The following is a 12572-nucleotide window of genomic DNA, read 5'->3' on the forward strand; positions in this document are numbered from 1 at the left end:
AACATTGTTCCTAACATCATAATCTACCATTTAAGAAGTGAGCAACTGAAATTCCTCAACGTGACCTCAAAATGGGACAGGCTAATGGTTATGTCTCTTCATAGTCGTTGCTCAGGTTCCTGAACTCATCATGATATCGAAAAAATATTTAACGAATGCTAGGGTTAATCAGGAAAAAAGGAAACCGGAACCAAACAACTTTAATGAAAATTTAACATTCAAGATTTCATATCGTCTCAGAAAAAAGAATCGGATTTTGCTTTTTCATCTCGTTAATTTTCATTGAATAATCTTCTAGAACTGCGTTACACAGTAAAAAAGTTTAATTTTGGATGGTTGGAAATTTGGTTGGCTGTAAATTACCTCTTTCTTATTTTTTATTTTTTTAATGTGTAAAAATGTGAACCTGGTGAAATTTACCAGTTTTTTAATTTGACGCAAAATCCATTCCTTGATGAATATTATCATCATTTTCTTTACTGATCAGTTTAAATTTAATTTATAAGTTTACACAAATTAAAACTTTTAAAATTATTTCGTCGTTATGCGTTGGAACTTTTTTCATGAAAATTAAGAACGAAAAATAATTATTCAAAATGAGGTTAGTGGGATTATTTCTGTAGACATTATCCGTAGATTGATTTCTCAAAAAAGAACAAATAAATTACCAATGATTACTAAAACTATGGGGAACTGGCCGTAATATTTAATGATTTTAAAATCAAATTCTAATAAATTTGGAACAGAGTAAAAAAAGGATATTTCCCGACTGGGTTTTCAGCTTATCAATGTTGAAGGATAAGTGAAAAGAAGTATTTTTATCATTAAAACTTATAACAATCGGACTACAACAAGCTTTATACTGTAAACTTACAAAACTGCATTTTCACATAAACAAATAGCCTGATTTTTTGTAAAATTTATCCAATTAAAGATAAGAATACTGGAATGCAAATTCATAATCAAGAACAAAAAAACTTAAACTTAAATGTCAATGGGTGCCGTTAAGTTTTCAATGCTTTCACTAAGAATATATTTTTCGAAAATGTAGTTAATTTCAAAGTATAAAAATGCACTCAAAATTGTTCACGAAAAAACGTATTCTTCGAAAATAATCAAATTTTCATCATTGACAATATGGATATCAAACGAAGCGCAATTTTGTATTTTGTTTTCACTTAGGCTGGTACAAATTTTATTTTAAGTTTTTGTCCCCCCCCCCCCTTCAAAGTTGGCTCAAAAAATCAGGGGGCAAAAAAAAATATTTTTTTTAAAAGCTCTAATATTTCAATGAAAATTTAAGTGCAATCAGTTGAAATTAATTTTGAATGCATTCCCCGGCGCTTAGAATCATTTTTAGCATGTTTAGGTTGATTTAAAAATCATTTGAATTTTTGAAAATTTTCGATGTTTATTATCGCAAAAAGTTTTTTTTCGCAAAAATTTTGGTTTTCGTCAAATTTTACATTTTTTGAAAACTAATGATTGCAAAACAACTGAACTAGTGTAAAATGCATTTTAAAACAACTTTTCCGGGCAAATGTTGAAACTATGGCTTGTTATTTCAATATTATTATTTTTTTATTTTTTTGCCCCCCCCTCGAACCCGGCCCGAGCCGAGGGACAAAAACTTTGAAAAATATTTGCATCGGCCTTATTTTTTTGTAAAATACTAAAATTTTCATAATTGCAAATATTGGTATCAAACGAATTGAAATTTGGTATGCTTTTGCAGTTTATTAGAGATTTTTTCTGAAAATAAAAAAAATCATAAATTACCGTATTTTTTCGAAAATACTAAAATGTACAAAATTTGCAATAAAGATATCAAACAAATTGAAATTTCGTATGCTTTTTAAGTTTATTTTTTCGACAGCTAAAATTTTCAAAATCTGAAAGATGTGTATTCATATTGTGCATGCTTTATACAAAATTTTGCGTTGTTTGATACCCATATTGCAAATTAAAAAAATATGAGTATTTTCGAAAAAAAAAACGGTATTTTGTGAAAATTTTCGTATTTTACAAAAAACTTTAAAAAACTGAAATAGCAATCAAAATTTCTTTTCGTTTGGTACCCATATTACAAATTATGAAAATTTGAGTACATTCGAAAAATACGATGTTTTGTGAAAATTTTATTATTTTCGAAAAAAAACTCAATTAATGTGAAAAAGCAAACAAAATTTCGCTTCGTTTGATACCCAAATGGCATATTTTGAAAATTTAAGAATTTTCGAAAAAGTACGAAAATTTGTGAAAATTTTAGTATTTCCCAAAAAAACTCTAATAAAGTGAAATATCATACACAATTTCACTTCGTTTGTAACCAATATTGCAAATTATGAATGATTTTCAAAAAATAAATTCATGATGACATGATATGGTTGAATTAAGTCGATTTTAGAAAGATTTTAAAATGAGTTTTTGTACATTATCGGCGATATGATTATTGCCGATAAAATTATTGAAATAACGATAACGATGACGATAGATTATCGTTATCGTTATCGAGCCACGATAATTTGATTGTTAACAACCTTGATTCATATTATTTTTTCGAATTAAAAAAAGCTTGAACCACAAAAGCAGTTTATAATCATTTAAAAAAATCGAAAAATGAAGGAGTTCGTATTATTTTTCTAATTAAAAAAAAGCTTGAACCTCAAAAGCAGTTAATAATCATTTAAAAAAATCGAAATATGAAGGAGTTCGTGTCAAACGTGTTTTTATTTAGTTTCCTTTTAAACCCTGAAGATTTTGATGTGCAATTTGAATATCAATGTCGATTTGTCAAGTTGTCAGTGTACAGTTTTATGATTTTTCAGTGTAAAAGCAGTTTAATTCTATAAACGTTATTGGTAATGCTTAAATGAAAATTATTTGATTTGTTTGTCATTTAAAACCAAGATATTTTATGTGAATATTTTGTCATTTAAAACAAGTTTTAAACTATAAATGTTTGGATTTCAATTGATATTATTTTTTTTCCAATGAACAAAATCATGCTTAATCTACATTTTTTTAACTCATGAAATAAGGTAACGGGAACCAAAAGTGTTGAAACCAAGTTTAGTTCCTTAATAAAATTCGTTGAACAAATTATTAATTTTGACTACAAAAAAATTAAGCAATTTGACAAAATGAAATAGAATCATGAATTTAAGTAAATTTTGTTATTAATTAAACTCTATTTTCAGATTGAGTTTTCAATAGATTTAACAAGCTAGAACAAGGATCGGTCCGCAATGGACGGCAGTAATGCTGTTGAGATCCTAGTTCAGGCGAAATTAGTTGTATTCTCAATCATGAATTCCTTCTTATTTTACTTAAATTACCGTCTCCAAGCGAAGCGAAATTATTTTTGCATTGAAAGTATAAAATGTTTTTTTTTTCTGTTTGGAAAAATTTCCATTCACTTAGAAAACTGCATCGAATTCAAATGTCAGTGGAATAGACAAGCTAGACAAACACTTCGTTTAGACAAGCTGACAAAAAAACCCTGCAGTAGAATGTAATTTGCCCTGATCCAAAATGCCCCTTTTGCACGACATAATTAGAAAAGCCCTTTTTATGACATCGCAGCTCGGAAGGGAAGTCAGTCAGAAGGAAATTTCTCGTTTGAACAAGTCCCCGTCACAATTATTAAGCTTTAGAGGCATCGCAGTATTCATTCAGATAATTTCAGTTTTTAATGGTTTAAAATATGAAAAAATTTAAATTTCATTCCAGCATTGCTAGTATTAAACTTTCAAAATGCATTTTAGTTCAAACAAAAGCATATTTTAATCTCAAATTTAATACACAGTTGTTTGCAAGTTGGATGCAACTAATTCACCGCTCAACAACCCTGCCCTGCTTTAGATTTCTCCCCCATTTTACCTCAATCTGTCCAAAGTTTCGCAGCCAAGTTAAATTTTAATATTCTACTTAGATATAAACGCACGACATTTCGCTTCGATCTCACATTCTCTCTTTTTCGCAACCACTTTTAATTTAGCTGCATTCTACGAATTTCGAAACACGTGTGACACGAGATATGGATGCGGTTACGCGCGATGACAGGTCGCCCGCGCGTTGGAGTCTCTACCGGAGATCATGTTGTAATTTCTTCTTAACTTTTGTCGTCTGTGTTAAAATTTTGATTCCTTGTTGTGATGAGGGTGTATAAAAAAATGACCTAACCGTTAATGGCAACTTAAGAACTAAAATTACGTAGACACAGAGCGACATTCGAACGCATGAAGACACAGGACACAAAGTTAATAGCTACGAAAGGCTCACGACGAAATAAATAAAATAAGTTAACCTAGAAAGTTGCATCAATAGTGCTCGGCTAATGCTGCTAGAGAAGTTACAAGTCTTGATGGTTGTGGTCTTGGCTGAGCTGCCTTCGCCGTCGGCTGGGTCGTCGTCGAGCTGCTGTCAGACCTCCGTCTGCTGGACGCTGTTGGCCCACTTGACCTTGTTTTGTTTGGGCCGCGATGGTTGGCCACTTCCGCCGGACGACGACAACGACGAGCTGGACTGGTGCTGCTGGGATGGTTGAAGCTGCTGCTGCGTTGGATGATGATGGTGGTGGTGATGATGGGGTGGCTGCTGCTGGTGGTGTTGCATCGCCGTCGGTAAGTCCTGCTCGAACTCGGAGTCGTCGATTTCGCACAGGTGCGTCGAAAGATCGCTGTTCGAGTGGTTCGAGCTGTTTAGGTTGCGCGAGTGGCTGAGCAGGGAGCTGCTCTCACCTGTGAAGGGGAGAAAGAGAAGGAGAGAAAAGTTTGAATTTGATGAAAAGTTGATTTGGTGGAGACCCATGGTGTGTTACTTCAGTTGAAGAACTATGCGTCTCCATTAATTGATAATGAATTTAAAGACAAGAGATATTGTTGGTAATAATACAGTACATACTTGTTCGGCAACTGGGCTGAGACCATGACGCAGTTACCGAATGCTGCTCGCTAACTGGGCTGATCGAAAAATGACGAGGGCAACGTCAATGCATAATATTTTATTTTTAAAATAGAATAACAAAAATAACTCAAAAACATTTCTAGAATTTACCCTCCAAATTTTCTGTAAATATCTTTAAAACTTAAAAAAGGGTTTTTTTATTTCTTAAAATAAATGTTTGCATGCGCTGATCCCTCGGACATCTTGATATGTTTTTGTTTTTTTTTTTTTTTACGTTTGACTGTTTTGTGTTACCACCCAGTTATCGGGCCAAGTCAATCAGTTAAAAGGCAGCCCAGCTAAACAACGCGCTGTTAACGAAAAAATACTGTACTTTACTTTAAGATATACTAAAATCACAGGCAGAAAATATTATGATATATTTTATGATTATGATTATGAATACAGTTAAACCTCGCATATGCACCTCATATGGGGGTTTCTTATGCGAAGCACGCATATGCGAGGTACAGGACTTATGGGATTTTGGCTATATGGGAGACATGGGCTATATTTCTATAAAAAATCAACTAAACTATACAAATTTATAGTGTTTTGGAATCGTTTTGAAGTCAGCTTTACATCTACACCAAATTTACATGGTTTACGATGTTCTAGGTCATCCGAAACTTCGTCAAGTTAAGGCCTATGTGTTCAACGCCGTACAAGTATGAGGTAGGCGATTTGACTGTGGTTTTTGACCACAGGTCATATCCGGATAACCTCAGGGAGGTTCAGGGACTAGTCTACCGATATGTGGTGATGTTCTGGGTCTTCTGTAGAGTCCCTGAAGGTACGTCCGATGGGTCTACCGCCGTGACACGGCAGAGGTCGGTAGTTTTAGACCTCAGATCATATCCGGATAGCCTCAGGGAGGTTCAGGGACTAGTCTACCGGTATGTGGTGATGTTCTGGGTCTTCTGTAGAGTCCCGGGAGGTACGACCGATGGGTCTACCGCCGTAACACGGCAGAGGTCGGTGTTTTTTGACCTCAGATCATATCCAGATAGCCTCAGGGAGGTTCAGGGACTAGTCTACCGGTATGTGGAAATGTTCTGGGTCTTCTGTGGAGTCCCGAGAGCTACGCCTGAAGGGTCTACCGCCGTAAAAAGGCAGAGGTCGGTGGTTTTTGACCTCAGATCACATCCGGATAGCCTCAGGGAGGTTCAGGGACTAGTCTACCGATATGTGGTGATATTCTGGGTCTCCTGTAGAGTCCCGGGAGCTACGGCCGATGGGTCTACCACCGTAAGAAGATAGAGGTCAGATTTTTTTGACCTCAGATTATATCCAGATAGCCTCAGGGAGGTTCAGGGACTAGTCTACCGATATTTGGAAATGTTCTGGGTCTTCCGTGGAGTCCCGGGAGCTACGCCTGAAGGGTCTACCGCCGTAAAAAGGCAGAGGTCGGTGGTTTTTGACCTCAGATCACATCCGGATAGCCTCAGGGAGGTTCAGGGACTAGTCTACCGATATGTGGTGATATTCTGGGTCTCCTGTAGAGTCCCGGGAGCTACGGCCGATGGGTCTACCACCGTAAGAAGATAGAGGTCAGATTTTTTTGACCTCAGATTATATCCAGATAGCCTCAGGGAGGTTCAGGGACTAGTCTACCGATATGTGGTGATGTTCTGGGTCTTCTGTAGAGTCCCGGGAGCTGCGTCCGATGGGTCTACTGACGTAACACGGCAGAGGTCGGTGGTTTTTGACCTCAGATCATATCCGGATATCCTCAGGGAGGTTCAAGGACTAGTCTACCGATATGTGGTGATGTTCTGGGTCTCCTGTAGAGTCCCGGGAGTAACGGCCGATGGGTCTACCACCGTAACAAGATACAGGTCAGAAGTTTTTGACCTCAGATCATATTCGGATAGCCTCAGGGTGGTTCAGGGACTAGTCTACCGATTTCTGGTAATGTGCTGGGTCTTCTGTAAAGTCCTTAGAGCTACGGTCAATGCCTCAGGGAGGTTCAGGGACTAGTCTACAGATATGTGGTGATGTTCTGGGTCTCCCGTAGAGTCCCGCGAATTACGGCCGATGGGTCTACCTCCGTAACAAGATAGAGGTCGGAGGTTTTTGACTTCAGATCATATCCAGATAACCTCAGGGTGGTTCAGGGACTAGTCTACCGACTTCTGGTAATGTGCTGGGTCTTCTGTAAAGTCCCGGGAGCTACGGTTAATGGGTCTACCGCCGTAACAAGGCAGAAGTCGGTGGATTTTGACCTCATATCATATCCGGATAGCCTCAGGAAGGTTCATGGACTAGTCTACCGATATGTGGTGATGTTCTGGGTCTTCTGTAGAGTCCCGGGAATTACGGTCAATGGGGCTTCCGCCGTAGCATGGCAGAGGTCGGTGGATTTTGACCTAAGATCGTATCCAGATAGACTCAGGGAGATTAAAGGACTAGTCTACCGATGTGATATGATCTTTTGGGTCTTCTGTAGAGTCCCGGAAGTAACGGCCCTGAGGCTATTCGGATATGATCTGAGGTCAAAAACCTCCGACCTCTATCTTGTTACGGTGGTAGACCCAACGGCCGTAGCTCCCGAAATCTTACAAAACACCCAGAACATCACCACATATCGGTAGACTAGTTACGGCTGTAGACCCATTTACCGTTACTCCCGGGACTCTACAGAAGACCCAGAATATTACCACACATCGGTAGACTAGTCCCTGAACCACCCTGAGGCTATCTGAATATGATCTGAGGTCGAAAACTTCCTACCTCTATCTTGTTACGGTGGTAGACCCATCGGCCGTAGCTCCCGGGACTTTACAGGAGACCCAAAACATCACCACATATCGGTAGACTAGTCCCTGAACCTCCCTGAGTCTACCTGGATATAATCTAAGGCCAAAAACCATCGACCTCTGCCTTATTACGGCGGTAGACCCTTCAGGCGTAGCTCTCGGGACTTCACAGAAGACCCAGAACATTTCAACATATCGGTAGACTAGTCCCTGAACCTCCCTGAGGCTATCTGGATATGACCTGAGGTCAAAAAACACCGACCTCTGCCGTGTTACGGCGGTAGACCCATCGGTCGTACCTCCCGGGACTCTACAGAAGACCCAGAACATCACCACATACCGGTAGACTAGTCCCTGAACCTCCCTGAGGCTATCCGGATATGATCTGAGGTCTAAAACTACCGACCTCTGCCGTGTTACGGCGGTAGACTCATCGGACGTACCTCCCGGGACTCTACAGAAGACCCAGAACATCACCACATATCGGTAGACTAGTCCCTGAACCTCTCTGAGGCTATCCGGATATGATCTGTGGTAAAAAACCACAGTCAAATCGCCTACCTCATACTTGTACGGCGTTGAACACATAGGCCTTAACTTGACGAAGTTTCGGATGATCTAGAACATCGTAAACCATGTAAATTTGGTGTAGCTGTATAGCTGACTTCATAACGATTCCAAAACACTATAAATTTGTATAGTTTAGTTGATTTTTTATAAAAATATAGCCCATGTCTCCCATATAGCCAAAATCCCATAAGCCCTGTACCTCGCATATGCAACTCTTGCGACAAAACCGAATCAGGTGGAATGACTCGTATATGCAAAGTTGCATATGCGAGGCGCTCTTATACGAGGTTTAACTGTATTAAGATTTCAACAGATTCTTAAACATTGATTCAGATGCGAGGAGGTCCATTTGATGCACTTTAAATTTTGTTTCATTTTTGGTTCCCCCTTCCTTAAAAAATACTCCAAAAATTCATGGAGCAAAAAAAAAAAAAATGAATAGCAAAAAAACATTTTTTTTCTCGAAAAAACTTGCGTTTTCAACCAAACAGGGCACATTTTCTGTTGTTACAAATTTTCAATGTTGGGCCATAGATTGAAAAAAGACGGAATAGTTGAGGGTAATACAAAATTATTGATATGTTACAATTTTTTAGAGAAACACAACTTTTATAACGTATAAGGCATAATACTTAGGAATTCAAAATAAATCAGCTGATATTTTTACTGAAAGCAAATTTTTATAATCTTGAAAGACGAAACTGTACTGAAAATAATTTCGTGTTGTTTAACTGGGCGCTCGATAACTGGGCCGTAGCCCAGTTAAAAAGCAGACAAACGTCATAAAACCAAACAAACCGAAATGACCGAGGGGTTGGTAGATGCAAATATCACGTTGAACAACTAAAAAAACTTTTTTTCCAGAATTTGACAAATTTTAAGTTACTTAAGTCAATATCGCGGAAACTATTGATTCAATTTTCAATTTAAAAAAAATCTTTCAGGATTTTTTCTAATCTTTTCAATAAAAATAAAATTTTGACATTTTGACAAAGGTCTACAAAAAAAATAAATTTGCTCGTTTGATAATTTGAACTAAATTTTAATATTTTGAAATTATTTCTATTGAAAAGATCAGAAACGCCGTAAATATTACTCAAAAAAAGTCATTCTTTTCCTAACATCAACTTGAACTCACTGCGCAAAATCTTCTCGTGTACCTTAACTACGTTATAAATTAGATTTTAAGCAGTCCTTGCAAATATTTTTCAAAGTTTATGTCGCCCCCCCTTCAAGGTCGGTTTGGGAGCAAAAAATATTCATCAAAAACTTCAAAATTTGAATGGAGATAGAAGTTAAATCATCTGAAAATAATTTAAAATGTATTTTCCTGGTTTAAAACCATATTTAAAATGTCTGGGATCGATCAAAAATATAATTCGTCAATACTTAGATAATTTGAAAACTAATGTTTGTAAAAAACTGATTTTTAAACTCTTTTGCATTTATATGTTAATACCATGGCTTGTTATTTCAGCCAGAGTCGAGGGACATAAACTTCAAATAATATTGTCTACGTTAAATTCCACTAAAAAATAATTCGAGCGTTTCAAATAAATGAGAAACTGAACGAATTCGATGATTTTATACCATCATTTTATCAATTAAAATCTTTCGAAAAATCTTGCAAAAAATAATCAAATATGCAAGATTGTTATTAAAAAAGTTTTTATGTTTACCCGGGCAGTCGGCAATAACAAAATTCATGCCATTTCAATAATAAATACTGTTAAAATAACAAAAAGTATTATGGAATATTCTTGCAAAATTCATTTTTGCATAAGAGTGTAATAACAGTTTATGTTATCATAACAAAATTTGTTATTGGTCGGATATTGATTGACAGCAAAAACAACTTGGGAATAACATTTTTTTTATGGAAAAATAACTCCAACTGTTATTGGGATGATCGGATTAGTTGTTAAAATAACAAAAAATAATAACTAAGATTTGTTCGAAGAATAACTCAAAATGTTATAAGTCTGTAATTACAATAACAATCCAATAACAAAAAAATCATAACGGCGAATAACAAATCTTGTTATAAATAACATAAAATGTTATTGACCTAGTATTTTCAAATATCAAAAAATGTTATTCTCACGTTATTTCCGTCTGCTCGGGTACACTCTCGCATTTCATTAGGGCACAAAACCAAAACGTAAACATTTGGGATTATTCCACTATTCCATTAATTAGTACACTCCCTACATGTCCTCCAAGAATCAGATTGATAGCAAACGATTTCCTATTGAAAAAATCAAAAACACAAAAGGGCACATAACAATGCTCAATCCAAACCTGAAAAAAAGTTTAATTGTGCCCTTTTTTTTCGTTAGTTTGTCGTGGTTAAGGAACTTTCTATATTATATAGTGAACTTTTCATAAATTCCTAACAATAATTCACTTCAAAACAAAGTTTGGTTTACGTTTCACCAAGGATTTCTGCATAAAAAAAACTTCGTCGAAATACAACATTTAATACAGTCCCGCGGCTGCTGTTCAGTACACTTTTGAAGAATTTTTATATTTCACATACCTTATCTACACCATTCGACCACAAAACTTCACCAATTATCAAAATTTTCGCTGGATTCCTCATTATTTCTAAATTACCAAAAGGGCCAATAAACATCATTCAAAACAACAATCGGGTGACAGCGCTTTAGTGCCCTTTTAGTTCTATTGTGAAAGCAGATAAAAATCAAAATACGAGCGCAACCTGTCAAAGCTGTTGCTGATGTACACGCTAACGACAAACCACTATTTTTTGTTCGGCGCAACAGATTTTTTCGCGCAACAGAAGTGTTGCGCACTTTGGTTTGGTGGTGCGAGGCTAATTTTCGAAATTGCGTTTAGAAAGGGCCCATTATAAACAACAGTTGGAAAGTTAAAAGGTTGGGCCCTTTTTTATTTTTTAAAATTATGAGTTTTATTGTGATAATCAACATAAATTAAGAAGCATTAAAGCAGAGTTGAGGATATGATGTTTTATCGTATCATCAGTAATTTTTTTTTGTCGATCCGAGTTCAGATGAGGAGTAGACTTTTTTTTTAATATTTTTTCAATCTAATTTTTAATTTCTGGAAAAAATAACGTAGAAATAATTTTACAAAATCATCGAAATCCAATGCGGTTCTTGTGAGCCGACACAATAATTTTTTTTTTCTAAGCTATAAATAATTAATTACTAAAAACTCCAAAAAGACCGTAAAACTAATCTACAACATGGATGATTTTTAAATTTTCCAGAAAAAATAATTATTTTTCATGGAATCCAATCCGATGATTTAAATGGGCGGACATTTTTTTCTGGTGTTTTGATCACCGTGAATTGGGTTACAAAATGAAGGATTAATCAATCGTACCATACAATTCTAGAGTTTATTTAAAGGACCTATAATCTATTGCGTTTTATATGTTTATAGGACCTATTAAAAAAAACACTAAAATTGAACAATAAACTTAGTTCATTTCTCAATTTTAAGAACGGATTTGTCGTAAAGAGAACAGCACACATGGAGACGCTTGGTAATCCACCCCCTCACTTGACTAACCCCACACCTCCACCACCTCAAAACCCATACGGGCCTCCCTTACTCACCGCCACTGTGCAGCACCATGTCGATATCACTGGGTTCGCGCCGGTTGCGTCGCTTCGTCACCGGGAAGCCGTACGCCTGGATGCCGTCCTCGTCCTCGTCGGACTCAACGAGCTGGTGAGGTCCCACCTCGAGCCCGTTCAGGGGCTTCCTACTTGCTCCTCCTGGTCCTCCTCCTCCCCCTGTTAGTGGGGCACATTCACCCTCGGTTTCGCTCTGGATGTTGTACTTGGGCAAGTAGCTGTTCGGGTGTCGTAGATAACTATCAGCTGGGGGTAGAAGAACGAGAATTTTGAGGTTAGGGATGACGTGATTTGGTGATGTTTTGGTCATGTATCACTTACGTGTATTTACTTTTAAAGGCACTGATTTGGGGTAGCATTTAGAGAGAGAGAGGGATACAAATTGGACTTGAGGACAAGTTTCGTCAAATATCGAATTAAAAGGCGCTCACCTGTATTGAATCTGTAGTCCTCGCTGCCGCTGTCGAGAGGATTCAGACATGGAATGGAAGTGTTCTGCTCGAAGCCCAGCGACAGCGGCTGCTCGCTCTGGTCGCACTCCGAGTCGTCCACGAACTCGGACTCGTTGTCCTCATTGAGCGTTTCGATGTCCCGCGCCGGGTCCACTGGGCCAAGGACTGAGGGAAATAATAAGTTAGTCATGTTCAAAGGTGGCTAGTGTCTTTAATAC

At 37.0% G+C, this 12572-nt stretch overlaps 1 protein-coding gene across 6 annotated transcripts in view; it reads right to left on the reverse strand.

Moving 5' to 3' along the window:
• Positions 1-3949: 3949 nt before the first annotated feature.
• The window catches only part of LOC6042530 (fat-like cadherin-related tumor suppressor homolog), a 660890-nt gene continuing 652267 nt past the window's right edge, over positions 3950-12572 (reverse strand). For 4 of the 6 annotated variants that reach the window (XM_038257356.1, XM_038257355.1, XM_038257354.1 and 1 more), the window contains 4 exons: positions 12334-12519; positions 12224-12244; positions 11882-12148; positions 3950-4742 (listed from right to left, as the gene is read on the reverse strand). In XM_038257356.1, the coding sequence (XP_038113284.1) occupies positions 4426-4742; positions 11882-12148; positions 12224-12244; positions 12334-12519 (791 nt within the window). In that variant the 3' untranslated portion in view covers positions 3950-4425. The remainder of the gene's footprint in view (positions 4743-11881; positions 12149-12223; positions 12245-12333; positions 12520-12572) is intronic. The other 2 variants (XM_038257357.1, XM_038257353.1) reach the window with 1 other exon arrangement.

This window comes from Culex quinquefasciatus, chromosome 2 (assembly GCF_015732765.1).
Source record: "Culex quinquefasciatus strain JHB chromosome 2, VPISU_Cqui_1.0_pri_paternal, whole genome shotgun sequence".
Classification (NCBI taxonomy): domain Eukaryota; kingdom Metazoa; phylum Arthropoda; class Insecta; order Diptera; family Culicidae; genus Culex; species Culex quinquefasciatus.